This window comes from Oryzias latipes, chromosome 7, assembly GCF_053564925.1.
Source record: "Oryzias latipes strain Hd-rR chromosome 7, Olatipes_Hd-rR_3.1".
In the NCBI taxonomy this organism is placed as follows: domain Eukaryota; kingdom Metazoa; phylum Chordata; class Actinopteri; order Beloniformes; family Adrianichthyidae; genus Oryzias; species Oryzias latipes.
Genome location: NC_136243.1, coordinates 15,587,856 through 15,608,604, shown reverse-complemented (window position 1 = coordinate 15,608,604; position 20,749 = coordinate 15,587,856). Strand labels below are relative to the sequence as shown.

At 35.9% G+C, this 20,749-nt stretch overlaps 1 protein-coding gene across 1 annotated transcript; it reads left to right on the top strand.

Annotated features, from left to right (window-relative positions):
* The first annotated feature begins 8,530 nt into the window (after positions 1-8,530).
* slc60a1b (solute carrier family 60 member 1b) lies at positions 8,531-11,573 on the top strand. Its single transcript, XM_004070933.4, has 10 exons — positions 8,531-8,870; positions 8,960-9,158; positions 9,375-9,614; positions 9,702-9,864; positions 10,004-10,119; positions 10,249-10,422; positions 10,508-10,655; positions 10,737-10,807; positions 10,896-11,016; positions 11,142-11,573. Exons 1-10 carry the CDS (start codon positions 8,641-8,643, stop codon positions 11,237-11,239), a joined length of 1,560 nt encoding a protein of 519 aa, XP_004070981.1. The 5' UTR covers positions 8,531-8,640; the 3' UTR covers positions 11,240-11,573.
* The last annotated feature ends 9,176 nt before the right edge of the window (positions 11,574-20,749 follow it).

Below are 20,749 nucleotides of genomic sequence, written 5' to 3'. Positions count from 1 at the left end.
ATCTGAGCTGGCATCTGGCTCAAAACTGTACAGCTGGATAGCTCCAATATTGTTCACCATTTTTGTTGCACCAGTAATGTTAGGTTGGGGGTCTTTTTTGATTTTGTTTCTTGATTTAGCGGGAGAGTGTGAACAAAAGAATGACGGGAAATGAGTGCAGGCTTACTCCGCCACGCCAGTGGTGCTACCCACAGTTCAAAGGTGAATGTCTAATGAACTTCTGGCTTTGCAGAAACGATGAATGAATGAATGAATGAATGAATGAATGAATGAATGAATGAATGAATGAATGAATGAATGAATGAATGAATGAATGAATGAATGAAGCTTTATTTAAAATCCACTTTATTCTCCTTTAGATGTGCCAAAGTGCTTCACAATAAAAAAGAAGGCAGAACACAGTTTTAAATTATGTCCTAGAAAACAACACAGGTTTTCTAATTTTGGCTAAAAATGACTTAATCATAAAAGACCACTTAGACTTTTACAATAATAGAATAAAATATGATTGAAGTGGGACTTTAAACCACTGTTAACCAAATCTGCAATCTTCTGCATTTCTCCTTTTTTTTAATCATAGTTTTTCTATCATTGATGGAATTGATACCACAGTTATCGTGGTAGAAAAACTGAAACTTCTTGTTGAAAGCTCTTGTTGCTGTCTGAACCTCACTGAAAACTGTTCTATTTACAGAAAAGACAAAGGTTGTGTTATTGTTTTTAACTCCATGAAGTGTTCACAAGCATTATGGTTCCTGTGTATGAATACCTGTGTGTCTTGATGGATGACCTTTCTTTCAAACCACATGTAGAGACACTTTTATTAAAGATTAGAATACAAATCTTTTTTTGTCTTTTTCTCTTTTCTTTATGTTCCAAAATGGTAGTTGATGCAAATTTCAACGTTGATTACATTATGTAATTCAGTACTTCTCAAATATTTGCCATATTTTAAAGTCTGTTTAAAGTGTGTAACTTAGCACTGAAAGTTGTTTTCTCAGATGGGACACTCTGCTTTTGCCACTTTTCAGCACCTTAAGTTTGGAAAAGTGCTGATTCCTTTTTTTTCCACTTTCAGGACCATTTGTTACTCTGTCCCTAATGGGGAAATGTACTTTTGTCCATTCTGCACCTTATTGCCTGCAATATACTGCAAAATGGTTAGAATGTAAATGAGGTGGCATTACTGAGCGTTGGCTAGTTCTTATAAAGCTAAAATTGGAAATGTGCTTTTTTCCTCAATCTAGGAAATGAACGAAGAGATCAACAACAACAATTTACACCAATATAACCATAATTACTCACAGATATAATCCTTAAACATTGCTGTTTAAAGAAGTAAGAGCGAGCTTTCATTAAAACCTGCAGAACTCTACTGGATCATTTAAAATATTTCATGTAAAGTTCAGCTCGTTCTGAATATCTTAGAACTTGAAACGACGTCCTTCCTTTGAAATAAATGTGACCAAGGGATTCTGAAATTGAACGAAGTCATACTGCCCTCTCCCCACCTAAGCAGGATGTGAGGTGGCTGATTGCATGAATGTCACCCATCTCTAACACGGTTTGTTCCACCTGCAGTCACACACAGACCAGGTAGTCACTGTTTTTCTTGAAGCTTTTAATATGCAGTAGTGCATCAGTGGAAAAAGGTAATAACACCAACAGTAATGTGACTCTCCAGTAGCCTTGATGCGGAGGCCTCATTTCCCAGTGAGGAGATTGCTGTGTAAGGTATTTTAACTTTGGGATGAAGCGTGGTGTATAGACCAAAAGTTCCAGTGCTCAAAGACGGAATACAAATGCAAGTCCTTGATATTAAAAGTTTTGATGGAGTTTGTGATTTGCCTAACCTTTTCAGACTTTCTCCTTGACTTCATGGAATCCTTTTGTACAGCGAGGTCTGACAGATTTTGTACCTCAGCCAGCTTGACGCTTGTCAGTCAGATGATTCTATGATCCCTGCCTTCCGTAGAAGTAAAACAATTATGAAAACTCTCTCTTTGGTCTGCAAAAATGCAACATCAGTTCTTTAAACAAGAACCCTTTGTTGCTTCACTTCCACTTTCTGAGGTGGTCTGCAAAAGCTACATAGTCACTGGGCAAATACGGTCTCACTTTTTGAATTAATTCTGTTTGTTTGTTAGTGTTAGTGTATGTCCCACCTCTATACTGTGCTCCAAATACTCCAACCTGGACTTGAGCATTCCCTGTACACAGAAATAGTGTGTGGTCATGGAATAAGCCAACTAGTGGTTATCTTGTGAATTGACAATGCTCCAATCATTTGAAAATTTAAACCTACTTCAAAGAGGTCAATGGCAAAATATGAGTAAAATAGAATTTTACTTTAAATGCCAAATCAAATCTCAAACATTCTACAGTACAATTATGGTTTCTTTTTTTTTAAAGCTACAGCAAAACAAGATGTTATGTTTACTCAACAGTTTTAAGTGTTTCTCTAAAGGCATGAGTCTGCCGTAACTGAATGATCTGCCGGACTGACTGGATTGACTTTTGAAACTGTTATTTAGGGAAAAGTGAGTGTGTTCAATCAAAAGGATTTTTTAAAAGAGGTACTTGAGCATTTTTGAAAGAATTTATATAACAGTTTTTAAAGAACAATCAGGAAAAATGTACCATTGATGGGGTGGCAGAATAGACGACCATTTATTTTGAACAAATTGTTTATCCACAAAAATACATAAAAGCTTTAAAAAATGAAATGGAAGAGGTCAAGGTTGCTTTGACAATGAAAGGACTGCAACCTATTGTCAATGCAGAAAAAATTAGATGACCTCAACTTTAGCACTTTGGTTAGATTCCTGCATCAAAATCACCCTGCAGTACATTTTACTGTGCATTTACCCCATGTGAGAAGGAATCAGCATTTATCCAGGTTCCCTGACTGGCATTTTTTGATTATTTCTCATGTACTCATTCACTCAAGGTCACAGACGAGTTTTAAATAACAGCAAGCATAAAAGACCCACACATTTGTTTGTTCAGTGGATGGACAATCTCCTTTAGAGAGACCCAGATGTGATCCCCAGCTGTGCTTCAGAAGTTGATGGTAGGAATTCCTGATTGAAGCCTTTGAAGAAGGCTCTACTGTGCTCTACTGAACTTAAGCATAACATGAAAACATGACCTATTAGAGACAAAGTGTCAGTACTCCATCCAAGATACTACAAGACCCAAGTTATACTCTGAAAAAAACCCTGAAATATAAGATGTGTTATTTCACTGAGTGGCTCTGTTAATATTGGAGCTCAGGAGCCCATCCTAATGTTGTAAACATTGAGTGTGTTGCTTTGAAAGTTGTTTAGTTTCCCACACTTCTAGGTTCTATTGTGGGCTGTGTTTCAGGTTAAACACACAATAGATTCCATGAGTGAATACAAAATCCGCACTTTAACTTCACACCCATTAGAGACTATGAAACAGCTGAGTTTGGATTTTCCTTCTAACCACCTTAATGTCCATCTGAACAAACCGCTTTCCAGATGTAGGAGTAAGACCCCCAGTTCTCCGAGTCACAGTTTGGTTCTGTTAAAAAGAAAAGTGTTACTTTTTAGAGGTTTTGACCAAGTGTCCTCTCTATAAAGAAGGTTTTTCATTCAAAGTTGAGGACCAAATAAGGCAAAATTAAGTAAATAAGGTACTTTTGATTCCTATTAAATATAGGAATAAAACCATTATATTCCATATAACAAAACCAACATTATCAACTCAATTGAAGTCTACAATCCAAAATGATAATTACCAGACAAAAAATTATTCAGTCAACAAGGCTCACCATTAAAATATTACTTCTAAAAGTAACTAAACGATTAAATTGAATCCTAAGCACACATATTGGTGGATTTAGGAAGAGAAACCAGTGTATCATTCTAGGCTTGAGGCTTTTCAACACCTGTAGATTAGCTATTCTCTCAGGGGAGAACCCTCCATTACCCAGAACAAATGCACTTTACCACTAGCATTATCAAGCTGATCTCAGCTAAAAGTATTTAGCTACTAAAAATAAATGAATATATTTTTTAAAGATTTATGTCTTTGAGCAACAACTTCCTTTGAGAATTGCTGCATACGTGTCTGTTTGCTGGCATACTTCATATTTCTGTCTCTATTTTGCGATTGACTAGAGGGCTGCTGAGGGGGTATTTCCATCTAGAACTACAAAACAGGTACTGACTTCAAAATAAGAGTCGCTAGAAGAAATAGATTACAATATAGAATGACTGTTCCTGTGGGAGGATTTTATTTGTTTCCGTTAACACACTTTTTGCCAATATATCTGTTTGATGAACCTTTACACTAATTTTCAGACTTTCATTCAACATTGAAAGGTATATTTGTTACAATTCCTGGTGCATCTGCTTCATTCAAACAGGTTTAACTGCAAGGGAGGCAGTTCTCTATTTTATATACAAAATACGTTTTTTGAAATTCAATACTGTAGAAATTGTGGTTCTTGAAAATGTTCATAGTTTAGCCTAATTCAACTAAAAACACTATAAATTACTTGCTTTAGGATATATTTTCCAAATTGTGACAAAAATACGTAAAATGTGTGTGCTTTTTACAAGCACGCTGTAAAACTGCAAATACTAATATACAATAAGCTTTATGAATTGACCAAGCTACAACACATGATGCACTTTTTATGACGTTTGAAATGTAGAAAAGGGGTTAACATCCCATAGGTGTGGTGATGCATCCGGCACCACAAGCATTCTGTGCTAGTCGTATTTGACCCGGCACTGTTTAATCAATAAACAATTCATTAAGCAAACTTGATGATACTTGATATGGTTGGAAGTAAGGCAGTTTTTTTTTTTTTTTAAACAATGGCATCTTTTTTACTTTGCAGGCTCAATGCACACATAGCCTACAAGGAACGAGGTAAATGTTACATTGAGCTGGGGAAAAATTAGAGCATGCTTTTTGTGATTCCTGTCACATTGTCCTGGAACTGCCACTGGGCTCTAATTATGGATTGGATGAATGTCAGCATATGGAAATGAGACAGAGAGTAACAGGCCAACGCCACTTTGGACCTTTTAGTCTATGCAACACACTTTTCTTTTCAAGAAAATAGTTCTTATTGAAATTTTTCAGTGATAGTTTAAAAATACTGTTTGTGTGCTTTAACTGACTCTAAAAAGCAGGTTATATTTGATTGTCTGTTGTCCTCCTCACTTGCTGTTCCTGGGTTTGAAAAATAGCTTTTTGCACCATCTAGTGGTGTCTAAAGTCTAAAGTTTCTTTAATTTCCAAAGGGTATATTCCTGAGTTCATCCATTTAAATATTTTACTACAACTGCGAATAAGAAGTTCACTTGGGTTGGTTTTACAAATGAGTAACACTTTCGTGCCTCATTTTAAATGACAAAGTTTTAAACTAGTTACTCTTCAACGTGCAGCTTCCATTTGTGTAATCCTGTGTTGCATGGTAATGAAGAACCTTCAGTCTGCTTGCTGGCATGCAGTATTGCCCAAAACCTAAAACCATTTAATGAACTCAAAAGACCCTTGTTACTTCAGTCTCATAAGGTGACACTTGAGAATGAATCTGGTAAACATTTAAAAGCAAATAGATATTTGCTTACTAAAAAATTGAAAACAGCAAAAAGAAGTACACTTGACGTTTATTTTATTAGGTATACCTGAGAGTTTAAGTGAAACAAGTATGCAATTGACCATGTAGTGTAGAAAAAATACTAGCTGAATACTTATCCAGGCTAAAGTGGAACATTTTAGGTTTAGTATACAGTAAATGGTATATAAAAAGTAAACTCTCATTTTTAGGTATACTTGTAGGACATTTAAATAGACTACTTTTTGCTTAAGAAATAACAAAGAAGTTCAGTTTCATCACCTTTACCAACTGCAACAGAAATCTGCAATAAATCCAACTACTTGAAAGGGTTTAAATCGAGTATACCATGAAGTCTTTCAGGGCTAAACTTTACTTTCACGTTTCAGAAGAAACCCTTTTGAAAAATTAAATGATTTTGTCTTAATATAGAAGATTATTTAGATGTTCAGCACGTTTGATGAAATCCTCCGAAAAAGCTTTGTGTGGTTTTTACCATTCATGATATCCTAGGTTAATTGCACATTTGTGCACAAGAATGCCACAAGAATGCCAAACCACATCCTGTTTGACTTACAACAGCGTAGCATCACAGTCTGAGTCTAATGAGCTGCTGTACCAGAGGAACAAAGCTGTCACCCACTTAAGCACTCACTTTGCATTAAACGTTAGGAGTAAAAATAGAGAAACAGCAGCAGAACTAATCAGTGCCCCAGTAAAACGTCTAACCAGAATGAAAAGGCATCTCTCCTTGAAACCACAACAAATGATGAGTTTCCAAACTGTTCTGTGAAACAAGGAGATCAACTTTTTAATGCTTCTGACAACAGTGTTTTAGCATCAAGTGATTATCAGAAAATACCTTTTCTGTTGCAAGATTGTGTAAACATTCAGTAATAATTTCTTTATAGTGTTGCGGCTGACTGCACCTTAATTAATTACCATTAATTTTCTTTGTGACAGAGTCAGATTTCACGGATAAGGATGCTTTTCACTTGACTCAATTGACAGGATGAAATAACATGATGTCTGGTTGAAGCCTAATTATAGAGCTGAATATAAATATGATTTTTTAATCCCCTTTTTTAAATAAATTTAGGAAATTCTGCTATTTTTCATCAAATCAAAAGATTCAAATTGTATTCATTTCTAATGTCACAATTCTTTTATTTATTAAAGTAAAAACAGTTTTAACAATGGTTGACAATTACCTGAATAAGTAATTAAGGGTCTCTGCATCTCCACCAGAGGAAGGGCTTGTTAATGAATGACGGTTGTACAAACACACATATTTGTTAGGGTTTAGAGCCTAGCCAGCAAATTCAAACATTGGGAAAATAAGTGGAACAGCTCACAAATTTGAATCAGTGAGCCTCAAGCATGCTGCAGCATCTCAGATATAGATACACGGGTAAATGTGCAATTTTTTTGCACAATTCCCACATCGGTGTAAACAGAAAGTACAAGTTTTTCATTTATTAAAATGCATCTGACTCCCTCAGATAAGCCTGTAATGTATGTGTTGGAGGCAAATGAGATCACTGAAGACGAAAGATAGGAAGTGAGTTTGTAGGCGGATTTACTGACGGCAAAACACAACAATGAAAATGATAAGATAAGAATCAAAAATGTTTACGTTTTATCAGCTTCCACATGTATAACACATAAGTACCTCTGTTGAACCGTAGTTTAAATCAGATCTATGGTAGAAAAAAAAACAGTTTTCCGATTTGGTGTTAAGATTCGCCGGAAGCCCATATCTGAGCACAAACATCGACCTCACTTATACAATCATTACAAAGATTAAAGGGATTATGTATAATTTGTATAACTAACAGCCTGGTAACATTTTACCAACCATTCTTCACTGCAGAGTTTAAGCGGATTGGTTTAAAGCAAACCCAGGTCTGAGTGTTGAGATGCACGCCACTCGCCGTTTTCTGCACTGCTGACATGGATTCTGAAATGGGGTCAGGCTGACTTTAACCAAAATGTATATCCTCCAAATACACAGTAACACAAAGTATACAAATATGTTCAATTTCAAATGAAAAAAGATCAATAATATAATAATATATTTTGTTAATAAGAAACAAAAAATGGGGTTTTGTATGAAAAAAATGTGGAAAATGTGTGATTTTATTATTTTGGTTTCATAGTAATGTCTTGATTCAAATCCTACCTCAGGCCAGTATGGGATGATGAATGTTCTCCAGAAGCATTTGTTGTTTTTTTAGCACTTTTCCTTACTCCCAAACTCAAAATAATTATGAAAATAAATGTTGACGGTAATTGGAGCCCTTAGTTTTTCCCTATGAATGACTGAGAGTATTTCCTCTGTCTTTGACGGATTAGGTAACCTGTTTAGGGAGTAACAGTCTCTGTTTCCATGATGACAGAGATATTCTCAAACTTAATCAGACAAAGGAGTTATTCAAATGTGAAATCATGAAAATATTTGTGGGGATGATCAAAACAGTAGTTTTAGAAGAGACCATCAACACAAAATCTGGTAAACGTATGTGAAAAAATTAAAAGTCTTAAAAAATCTTGCTCACTTTACCGTTCATTCTCTGTTGGACACTAGTGTAGTTATTTGTTATTTTGCGCAAGTTTGGAAAGTGATCTGAATATGTTTTAGTGAGTTTTTCGGGTACAAAAGAACACTTAACATGAGACATCTTTGTGTCAGCGCTTCCTGAATGACACATTTTCCATTAAATTAGTTCACCAGGCCACAAAACACAAATGTCCACTTTCTGGAAGTAATTTAGCACACTTGATAATCATTTACTTATTTCAGATATGGATATTATTGTTGGAGGCATCCCTACTTCACCCATTAACTCAAGAAGACATCCGGTTACCTGACCCATTCAAGGAAGAGAACTCATGAAGCTTTATAAGAGATTCAGAAGCCCTCTGCATGATAGGAAACACGCACTGAGCTGCTTTAATGTCCTGCAGCAAAAACACATTTAAATACAAAAACAGCATTTTTAATCTAAGTGTATACAGTTTCTTAATATCCAACCAAGATGTTTGTGGATGAGCGAATTGTAACCCTTTTCAAAAGAAATGCGCATCATACACTAACTTATTGGAGTCTTTTCTTCAGCTTTGGACTCTGCATTGCTTTCCTCGGACCCACAATTTTGGATTTGCAGTGTCAAACAAACTCTACACTTAGTCAGATTACCTGGGTTTTCTTTGCTCAGCAGTTCTGCTTGCTGATTGGCAGCTCGATTGGTGGTGTTTTCAGGAAAACGTGAGTACGACCAACTATGGGCACGCACACCAATGATCCGAAAGCATATGGTTCAATAATTCTGTTTTTGTCTTTATTTTCTGTTGAAGGTTGTTCAGCGCTCTGGCAGCCTTGTGCGTCTCAGCTCTCATGATCTCTGTTATTTTTGCCATCATCCCATTGTGTAACAATGTCCTGGTGCTGGCAATTGCCATGGCTGTGTCTGGGTTGGCCATGGGTATTATTGACACCATTGCTAACATTCAGCTGGTGACCATCTATCAGAAGGACTCTGCTGTTTTCTTACAGGTGGGGAAACTGACTTATTTGTAAAATAGATGTCCTACTACTGTCACAGCTGTCACAGTCATCAAACTCTTTTCAATCAACTGAAAAAAAGACCAACATTCACTCTGATAGATGCTCCTGAGTAGTTAGTTCATTGTCAGCCTTGGACGTCCCAACAGACTGCTACCTATTAAACTCTGATGGACTGAACTGTTTGTCCTCTCTGTTCTTTTGCAGGCTTTGCACTTCTTCATTGGGTTTGGAGCCCTGGTGAGCCCACTGATTGCAGATCCTTTCCTTTCTGAAACTGGGTGTGGGAACCTCACAGAGAACGGGACTGAGATCATGCATCATTTCAGGAACATGCTGAGAAACAGTCCAATTGCAGAGCACAACATAAATCAGACTGACCTTCCCCATGAGGCAAACGAAGGATCCACAGTGCATTACGCTTTTTGGATCATGGCAATTATCAATGTAAGATACTAAGAATTTGTTAATTTTTTTGTTTGTTCTGCTGCTGAAACTATAAAACGAATAAATGTGTTTTTTATGCGCTCTCAGCTGCCTGTGCCCATTGCAGTCCTGTTCCTGATTTACCGGGAGCAGCTTATCCCATGCTGCCCCGGTGGCACGCCACGTCTTTTGGACAAAGATGAGCTTGCAATGGAGAACCAGCAGCAGGCTGAAGGCCCTGACTCTGAGCAGACAGAACATGATGTGGGAGGTAAAAAAAAAAAATCTTTTTATGTGTTTTTATGTTTTCTGCATGATCATATAAACTGTCACCAGGGATGAAGGCAAAATAATTAATGAAGTTTTGCTCCTCATCAGTCTGCCATGCGTAACTTCTTGCTCTGACACAGGCCACGGGAACATCTTCAGCTGCTGTCAGAATGATAACATGCGCGGGCTGCCAGTCTCCTTCTTTATGATTCATATCCTCGGAGGAATGGTGCTCTTTATGACCGATGGCATTGTGGTGAGTAAGAGGTGCAGATAAATCACTGCTGAGATTATTTTCAATGCAACATTTTACGGCAAGCAAGATCTGCATCACATAAAGCACAGACAGCAGGGCGCACGCATTGATGTGACTCTTTGCACTCAGGGCGCATACGCTGGCTTTGTGTACACGTACGCTGTGGCTCCACCAATGTCACTGCCCAATAAGACAGCAGGTTACCTGGCTAGCATATTCTGGGCAGCGATCACTGCTGGACGTCTCTTGTCTATACCCCTCTCATACCGCTTCCAGCCGGGGAGACTGCTCATGTTTAACCTGGTAAGGCCAATCCATCATGTAGCAAGACAGCCTGCAACATACGGTGACGTGAGCACTAAATGAGCTGATCTTTTTGTTTTCCAAGGCCGGTGCGATTGTCACTGTGTTGATGCTCCTGATTTTCTACACCAGCAGTGTTTTTCTGTTTGTTGGAACATGTTTATGTGGTCTCTTCCTGAGCAGCATATTCCCATGCATGCTTGCCTACACAGAAGACATCCTTGACTATCAGGGTAAGTTCAAATCTGCCTCATGCAGTCATGAAAAAGTGGTCAATTAAAGATGAATAAGTAACCCGTGTGATCTTTTTACAGGCTGTGCAACTTCAGTCCTAGTTACATGTGCAGGAATGGGAGAGATGGTGATGCAGGTCCTTGTTGGCTCAGTAAGTCTAATGATTCCACAGAAAAGAACCATGATTATAACCATGGTGCATAACATGCAGAAGTCTAATTTTGCTGTCTACTCTTTAGATTATTCAGTCTAAAGGCAGCTACAGCTTCCTGCTATGTGGGATGATAATCGCCTGCATTGGCTTTATCCTCTTCATTGGTCTCCTGCTGTTCCAAAAAATGCACAGAAACTACCTCACAGGTACAGGAGCTCCAAAATGTCACAACCCTCCAAGAAAGATTTGTGTCGTTGGATTTCCTGAGAGTTTGTTATTTTTAAATTTCAAACTCCATGTCTCACAAACCCCCCACCCTCCATCCCAACAGGTACTTCAAAGAAGTCTGCAATGGTGGAGGAGCCAGATACAGCAAGGCAAAATGGGACAGCCAAAACAGAGCAAACAGAGAGCCAAGAAAGCAGCTGAGAGGAGCAGCAAAAGTTTTGGTTGGTTTTTATTTCGCTGTGAAGAAAAAATCTTGCAACAATCAACAAAGACATTTGCCAGCAACACCTGAATGAACATTTATTCAGGTTATTCTCCGTTAAAATGGCTTAAGCACAGCCATTGTTGATGAAAATACCTTAACAATTTTTGTTTAATTTCCTCTTGTAAATCAATTTCTAATAAACCTTGAATTTGTATTTCTCCTAAAAATCTTAATTGTATGAAACTAATCTTACAGAGACCATTTGATCTGTTTTTCCTGGTTGTTTTCACATATTTTACCATATGTGTATAAATGTGTAACATAATCCCAGTCCTTGCAGTTGTGTGCTTTCTTTGGTTTTGAAATGATCTATTTGGTGTCTGGTTTTACATCAATCCAACATGCCATGGAAGGAACTTTGTACTCGGAAATGTTACCTCAAGAGAAACAAGAACAAAAATCAAACAGCCTCCGTCTAAACAGTTAACTTGTCAATCTGTAACCTCCACTTGGCCGCATTTATGCAACAAAAAAAAGCTCCTTGTGTATTCATGTCAAAAGTAACATCGAGAATAAGTTCTCAGTCATTTTTTCCGTAGATGCACAGAGGGGAGCCCAACATACATGAAGTACTTTTTAATAGGACACCCTTTACTAGTTTGGTGACCAATAAACTTTGATTTTTCTAAAAATGGTACAACATCTATTCTGCAACAACTTGAACCTTTTCACTTTTCTTCTCGAGCTGTCAGCGTACCTCATACACATTTGTCATCCATGGTTCAAATTTCTCCATCTGCTATTAGAAAATGGCCAAATATGTGATTTCACAACTTGCGGCGTAAATCACAGTCTGGATTAGCATGAATCACATCAGCTGAGTTTTTTTTTATTTGTTTGTTTGGTTGTTTGATTTGGAATAAGCCCCCTGCTTCCTTAAAGTTCGCAAAGGAACCTAATAATAATTTGTGTCAATGTTCAAAGCTATTTTACCAGCAAGAGACAGTTTCAACATTTTTGCAAATACAATAAAAAAGATTTCTAAAGAAACGTTTTAAGCGTAACCAATTCAAAACACAAAGAGCGTAGAAATTATTTTTTCAGAAAAACAAGCAAAAAAAAAAAAAAGACAATAATCGTTTTTACCTTAAATGAAATTGCACATTTTTTGTTTTATGAGTCGGAACACACCAGAAGCATTCAATGTTTCCCAGCCGCTTGAAAGCCTGATAAGCTAAATCAATTGTGTCCTTTCCAGCACACACTTCAGAAGCCGAGCTGTGTTCCTCTGCTGAGCCTTGTGCCCAAAGGTAACTCTCATCTTCTCTTGAATGTCACCAGAAATAAAATATTTAGTGCTGAACTTCAGATTTCATAATCTAGAACTTTCAATATGTCAAGGTATTGCGTTGGACACGCCACAGGGATTTACCGTGACAGGAGGTCACATTGGATATCTTGCTCCGAATTACTTAAGATTTGCCGAGAAAAGAATCAAAAGTGCGGCAGCAAAATAACCACATGGGCATAAAGGTAATCCGTTTTACCTTAAAGGAGGGCTCTCTTTAAATTTTTGAACAATAATAATAACATTTTAAATGGTAATCTTAAAATAGACATAGATTGAAACCATTTTTGAGGGGTTAATGTGGGAGCAGCTTTTTTTAAGGTACTTGATGGCCAGTTTTTAAGAGTAAATTCTCTTATCTTCCCCTGCAGAAACAATGAAAATGGTTTATAGTTTGGCCTTCATGTTGAGAAAAAATACTTTTTTTTCTGCATCTTAAACAGTCCAACCTTCTTACCTTTGCAATGACATTAGTAAAATGTCGTTATTCTTTCTGAGAAACTTTTTTTTTCTTTTTTTTTTTTTTTTTACCAGCCTGTATTTGCAGTATACATGATAAGATTCAAACCATCATGTTACCATTAAGAAAGAGTAAATGCCAATATTTTTATAAAACCTTTGAATAGGTTGTACGAGAAAACATAAAAGTTGAACAGATTTGTTTGGCACTCAGACATCAAACTTTCAAAAAATGGTTCATGCTTATGTCTTTTTGAAAATATCTTTATGAGAGATACAGGTACATTCTCTAGCTTTTGAAATCAAATAAAAATTAAGTATTTATTCATTTGCTGCAAGAAGGTAAACAACAGAAAAACATAGATATTAATGTGACTTGTTTGGAAAATTTAGGAAATTTTAATTAGTCTTTTCTATGTACATTTCTGGTACATTTGCCGTTTTTTTTTGTTTTGTCACAATTTTGTATTTTGTCGTCATGGAAGGTAGAGGTCAAAACAGGGACAGTACAAAGATAAATGACTTCTGCTTTCCTCTGCAATTACAAAACATTTGAAGTCACTGTTATTGTAACTGTTATTATAATGTTGTCATTGTTTATTTTTCTTTTTAAATCACACTGTCATAATTTTAAAAAATCATGTTTAAAGGTAAATTTTGTAACATAAAAAAATGTACACTTCAAAAAGAAGAGTCCTTAATACTAATATAATGAGAAACTCACACCCCTTAGAAATGAAATAAAAATCACAAACAGATCTTCGTTTCTATGTGATGCAACCATGAGGGCTTGTATGTCACCTTTGTACTTCTGTTTTTCATGTGTAACGGGTCAAACGTCACGTTTGGTGGTCTATCAGACGCCTGCTTTTTGTGCAGAATGGAAAAAATTTCATTTACATTCAATTTTTAACTTCATCTCCTTTATGATTATACCTTAGCAGACTGTTTATTAGCCTTTAAAGAGTAAAAACAGCAGCAGTTAATCGATCCAAACTTGCTGTTTAATACAATATTTTAAAAAGATGGTCAAACACATGATGTGAAAAATAAATGTGCCGCGGGAGAAAGAAAAATCTGAAAGCAGAAAAGGCAACACATAATTCTTTAGACATAACAATGTAAAGTCAAACAAAATTATAAAAGAATACCAAATTAAATCTAATTGTGCCACCAGGGTTGACTAGCGGCTGACAGTCAAGGCGGTGCCACCTCCTGTTAAAATAGTTTCCAAGTTCCTGATTTAAAAAAAAAGAAATTAGTAATGAGGGTTTAGGAAAGCCTGATAGCAGAAGTGGAAGTTGTTTATTTTTAAGTTTTTAATTGGCTGCTAGGTCACAAAAGTTTTAGAAAAACTACTATATATTATGTATTATTTTTTTTAATATAAATTTTCTCAGCTTTTGTCCATACATTTAGATAATATATAAATACTGTACAGTGCATATTGTGGTTTGATAATAACAAAACATTTTATTATCTTATTAATGTGATAGAAGTGCTCTCATTGAACAAATACAAAAGCCAACTTCCTGAAAAAGAGTCTTTTGCAATGATTACATTTCTCAACATTTAGATGTCAGCGAAACCCTAAAGAAGAAGTTACCCTCCTCTAATACGGACCGTGCCTTCACCACTCTTTCTTTTAGATGCAATATGAGAACATTAAGGATGCTCGTCCACATATATAAAGGTAAATGCTAAAGACTTAATTTTTTTGGGAAGAAAACGCAATAAGATGGGTTAATAACAGTGTTTTTGCATTTTGCAGCTCTGTTATTCAGTGTCTTATGGTCAAATAAGCAAAGAGCGGGCTGTGTCCAGTTGTCCGCTCCAGAAGAGGTAACAGGAACCCGCGGTGGATCCCTGACCGTCTCTTGTCAGTATGACCTCGAATTTAAGGACAACCCAAAATACTGGTGCAGGGGGTCTGTATATGAACTGTGTAGGATAGTCGTGAGAACACCCAAGAAACATATCAACAACAGAACCTTCATCGCTGATGACAACAGAGTTGGAATTTTTAATGTGACAATGAGTCCCCTCAGGAAAGAGGATGAAAACGTTTACTGGTGTGTCATCTCTAGATCTGGAAGAAATGTCTTTCAAAGAGTGACGCTTCGTGTCTCAGATGCAGGTATGTTTTTGGAGACCCTGAACAGATGCATCATGATCCAACTCAAAAAAATAACTTTTTCATTCTGTTTGAATCCACTCTATACGATGGAGTTTTAGGACCAGTTTACAAATAACTTTTTTTTATTTTTATGACTTTAAAGTCATAAATTTACCCAAAAAAACAGTTAAATTACGAGAATAAAGTCATAAATTTATGATTTTACATCTCGTAATATTACTGTTCCTTTCTATGGCCCTAAAACTCTGTCATAACTAAGTGATAATTGCAGGAAATATTTATTTATTTTGAGATTCTAACACATCTAAAACAGCTAAAATGAAATATTTGACTCCATCATCTATCAAACCATAAAAGCAAAACTTTCCCTATATATTTTAGTTTTTTTTACTGTATTTTATTTACTAATTGATGATCTACATTCTTTTCAGTTGAGACCAGTCCAGCTACCACTACTGAAAGTAACTCCATTCAAATGCTGGAAAAACAGCAAGAGAGGTGAGACTCAAATATCAAGTGTGATGCTGCTGAATGAAACAGTAATCAGTTGAATCAGAAGTATTTCAATTGGTTATCTTTAAAGAGAATAATTTCATTGGGGGTTTACTTCTATATGTTTTAGTTGGTGGGCAACTCTTCGCTGGATTCTTTTTTTTGCGACGTTGACATGTTTGGCATCGACTCATTTGATTGTTTGGAGGAGAAAGACTGCAAAGAACATGAGGACAGTTAACTGATCATCATTGTTGTTCTCTTTTTAAAGACATGAATATATGAAGTGTGTATATAGATCTGAAATGAGCTGTCTAAATAAAATGATTTTGCATTGTCTTCTGGTAATTAAAAAAATCATTTCAGAAAATAACAACCCCAAATTTCTTTTTAAAACAATTGATATTTTAATAAACAAAGACTTCAACAAGTCCTCCATGCCATCATCTAATGCTGCATGTGAGGACTTTGCAGACCACTTCATGGGTAAAATCAATGCTATAAGATCAAACATTTCATCCATGCAGTACACGGATCTTAACAGACCTCCAGCATTGATTTTACCAGAAGAAACACTGGAGAGTTTTGTCCTGGTTGATGCAGAGATGCTTGGTCGAGTTGTATCCCAAGTAAACACTACAACCTGCCTTTTAGATCCCATTCCCATTTCACTTTTTAAAACATTTTATGGATTCTTTGAGTCAGAGCTTTTAAATATAGTAAATTGCTCTCTTCAGACGGGGGTCTTCCCCTCTGCCTGTAAGACGGCGGTGGTGAGGCCCCTTCTGAAGAAGAGTCAATTAGATCCAAAAAATCTGGATAACTATAGACCCGTATCCAACTTACCATTTTTAAGTAAAATAATAGAAAAAAGTGTCGCTACTCAACTGCATGAGTTTTTAAATGCCCAAAAAATTTTAGAAAAATATCAGTCTGGTTTTAGGAAAAGCCATAGTACAGAAACGGCTCTTTTAAAGATCGTTAATGATCTTAGATTAAACTATGACTCTCAGAAACTTTCTGTCGTGGTGCTGCTGGATCTCAGTGCCGCTTTTGATACAGTAGATCACCAGATTTTATTAGACAGACTTAGTAGTCTAGTGGGCCTCTCTGGAAATGTTCTTAAGTGGTTTTACTCTTACCTGACAGATCGACACTTTTATGTAAGTATGGATACGTACTCTTCAGGAATCCATGAAATAAGTTGTGGGGTTCCCCAGGGGTCGATTTTAGGGCCAATACTGTTTAATTTATATATGTTGCCTCTTGGGGATGTCATCAGGAGACATGGCGTTGACTTTCACAGCTATGCTGATGATACACAGCTTTACATCGCCGTGTCTCCTGATGACCTTGAACCGGTTAACACTCTTTTAAACTGCATTTTAGATATAAAGTTGTGGATGGCAGAAAATTTCTTACAGCTCAACCAGGACAAAACTGAAGTTTTAATCATCGGTTCTGAAGACAAGAGAGAGATGATTTTACCACATCTTCATAATTTTAAACCTTCTCAATGTGTGAGAAACCTGGGCGTACTTTTTGACTCTGAGCTAAATTTTATGCCACACATTAAAAATGTCGTTAAGACAGGATTTTATCATCTTAAGAACATTGCCAGAGTCCGCCCGTTCCTCTCTCTTGCCAGCACAGAGGTGCTAATGCATGCTTTTATTTTCAGTTGTTTAGATTACTGTAATGCCCTGCTCTCTGGTTTACCCAAAAAGTCTCTTTCAAACTTACAACTTCTACAGAACTCAGCGGCACGAGTTCTGACGAGGACCAGAGGGCGGGAACACATTACACCGGTTTTAAAATCGCTGCATTGGCTCCCTATGCGTTTCAGGATTGATTTTAAAATTCTTTTAATGGTTTATAAATGTTTTTATGGTCTTGGGCCTTCTTATTTAAATGATATTCTTTTAAAATATGAGCCCTCGCGGACCTTGAGGTCTTCCGGTACTGGCCTCTTAGTTGTTCCCAAGGTGAGGACCAAAACTTATGGTGAGGCTTCGTTCTGCCATTATGGTCCTCGCCTGTGGAACGGCCTTCCGGAGAGCCTCAGGGCTGCAGAGACTGTAGAAGTTTTTAAGAAGAGGCTCAAGACCCACCTTTTTAATTTAGCTTTTAGTTGATTTTAACTGCTAATTTATTCTATTAGTTTTAGTATAGGCTATTTCATGTATTTATTTTAATTTTATGCATCTTATTCTCAATTTTATGTTTTGTTTTTTCTTTTCTTCTTTTTTATGTTTTTAATTTTAGCATCTTATGATTTTAGCCCCAGTGTTTCTTGAGGGGATCTTTTCCTCCAGGGCTTGCCGGCTTGGTCAGCGGTTGTTGCTGCAGTTGTTGCCCTTGCTGGGGCGGCTGGGGTCTAATTTTACAGCTCTATGGCTGTGAGGGGGACCCCGGTGTTGTCCCGGTCTGGGTGGTTGCTGTGGCGATGTTCCGTTGGCCGGGCTGGCTCCTGGTATGAAAGGATTCCCAGATACTGTTTCCTCACAGCAGAGCCAAGCCATACTTGTTTGTTTGTTTATTTATTTATTTATTTATTTATTTATTTATTTATTTATTTATTTATTTATTTATTTATTTTACAGTTACATAGTCATAATTCATTGTACGTGGGAGCCATGGGTCATGTGGTTTAATGGAGGGGAGTGGGAAGGGTGAAGGGTGGGTTGGGGTTTTTATTGTAATGTTGTGTGTTTACTGTTTTTAGTGTTAAAGCGCTTCGAGCTGCACAAAGTGCATGAGAAGCGCTATTTTATAAATAAAGTTTGATTTGATTTGATTTAATTAGATCATTTTGAATATAATTATTTGTAGACACTGCATTATTATGAATACATCTAAAAATGTATTTTACAGTTGATGCCTAAGGTCACCCATTTAAGAATTACAAATCTAGCTTAAAAATTTGCATCATTTGAACAACATTACCATTCATCTTGTTCCTCTTGCCATGTATTTCAAATTTGCAGAACAAAAAAATTGGTTTTAATTAATAATTATAAACCAGAGGGAAAAAAAACTTTGTGGAGTGAGAAGAATAAAATAGACTGAGGGCTTGAGGTCCAGTTTGTAATGTTACCTCCTATTTCAATTATACTTGGGGTAATAATGGAACTGCAATGTCCCTTAAATACTTCTAATGCGCAAAGAGAATGTGTTTTTAGTTTTAACCTTATGAATATTGGGGTTGGTATTTTAACATATCTCAATGTCAAGAGCTAAAAAATATCTGCCAGAAGTCAGTATACTGAAGTATTCCATTTATTTATTGGAACTCTGAACAACTACATTGAAAAAGGTGAGTGAACATTGTTGACATCACTGGCTCCATGCGTGCATCACTACATTGCTGGTTTTGCTTGCGTCTGGCCCTGTATCTTGGAATGTAGTCAGGTGTTATTATATATTGAGAACTTAAACGTTTAAGAGATTTCTGTTCACAATCACACTTTATCTGTCTTTGAGAATTGCATTCAATATGCAAAAAACAAAATGCAGAAACAATCAATTAATACCTTAATCAAAAAATATTTCAATCAATCATTTATTTTGTCTAAACATTCCTTCTGCGTTTTATTTTCTGAAACATTTTATTCACATGAAACATCTGTATTTGTCAACATTTATTATCATTGACAAAAAATGCAACAGCCCCTCAACAAATATGTTGATCAGAACTCCTGTGATAAAAGGAGCAGAATCAGAACCAGAATCCATTAATCTTGTTATTTAAAAATAATTGATGACTTTTTGCAAATGTACAGAGCTATTAAATTCAAGGCAAAGATGTCTTTTTTTTTTTTTAAGGCAAACATGTTTTTTTTTTTTTTTTTTTTTTGTAAATAAACTTTATTGCACATTATGCCATTTTACAAAAAAACCACAATCAGGTATGCAATAAGAACACAATTGCAAACACGAAATACACATATGTATAAAAACAAAAGCAAGAATAGAAAAAGAAATAAGCAATGGGCTAAGTCTGTGAAGATTTTTTTTTTTTTTTTAAGGCAAACATGTCAGGTAAGACAGACTTATGAGGTGACGTCACCACAAAGCTTTTGTCAAGAGACCAAACACAACCAGGGAAGCTGTGCTGGTAAAATAAAAGCCAAGGAAGGATTGTTTAAAATCCACAGTATGGATACCAAAATGTAGAAACAAGACGTTTTAGCTAAAGGAACACATTTTAATTAAATTAAAATGTAACATCCAAAACATTGAATTGTGATGACTGCAGAATTTTAGGCTTTAATTGTTTGTCTTGTGCACATTTAATAGCCAAGATGAAATACAGATCACTTTTTGTTGTTTATAATCCCTTAACTATCAGTACATGTAATCCTCTTTCAGGGATTTAATACACATGACTCCTGTTGTACTATTAAATACATTTTTTCTTCTTTTTACTTGAGTATACAACATGTTTTCTTCTAAAGTTCCAGTGTAAAATCAACTGGTAATAATTTTGTACACCTTTGGTAAAACTAAAGCATTAAGCAAACAACTGAAGGACACTCAATGAAGGCTATTAATTTGGGAGAAAAAAAGAGTAAACAAAGCCAGAGAACTAGAGACCAATGAACTAAAACTGCAACTCAACAAATGCGTGTTAGAATTATTCCATCTTGTCTATAACAAGACAAACCCCTGAAAATCGCGGAAAAAACACAATTATTAGGAATGAAAACAATGAAGTTACAATGTTTGTTATGAAGCCTACAGTAAAAGTGGTTCATTACATTAGCTTAAGTTAAAACTAATAATAATAATAATAACAATAATAATAATAAATTAGAAAAGACTTTCAAATAGTTGTTAAATTTTTGTAGAAAATCATATTTGAAAAATAAATTGTTAATGTCTTTTTGTCTTGTTGCTTCAAACAACATTTTTGGCTAGTATTATAAAATATGCAAATTGATAAACGCGTAATAAGTAAAAAAATATTACTTAAAATTCAACAGTAATGCCTTACACTACCTAGTCACTTGGGAAAGTAAAGTATTTCTATTGTAATAATTTGATCCCAATATTGTTGATTTTGTTCAG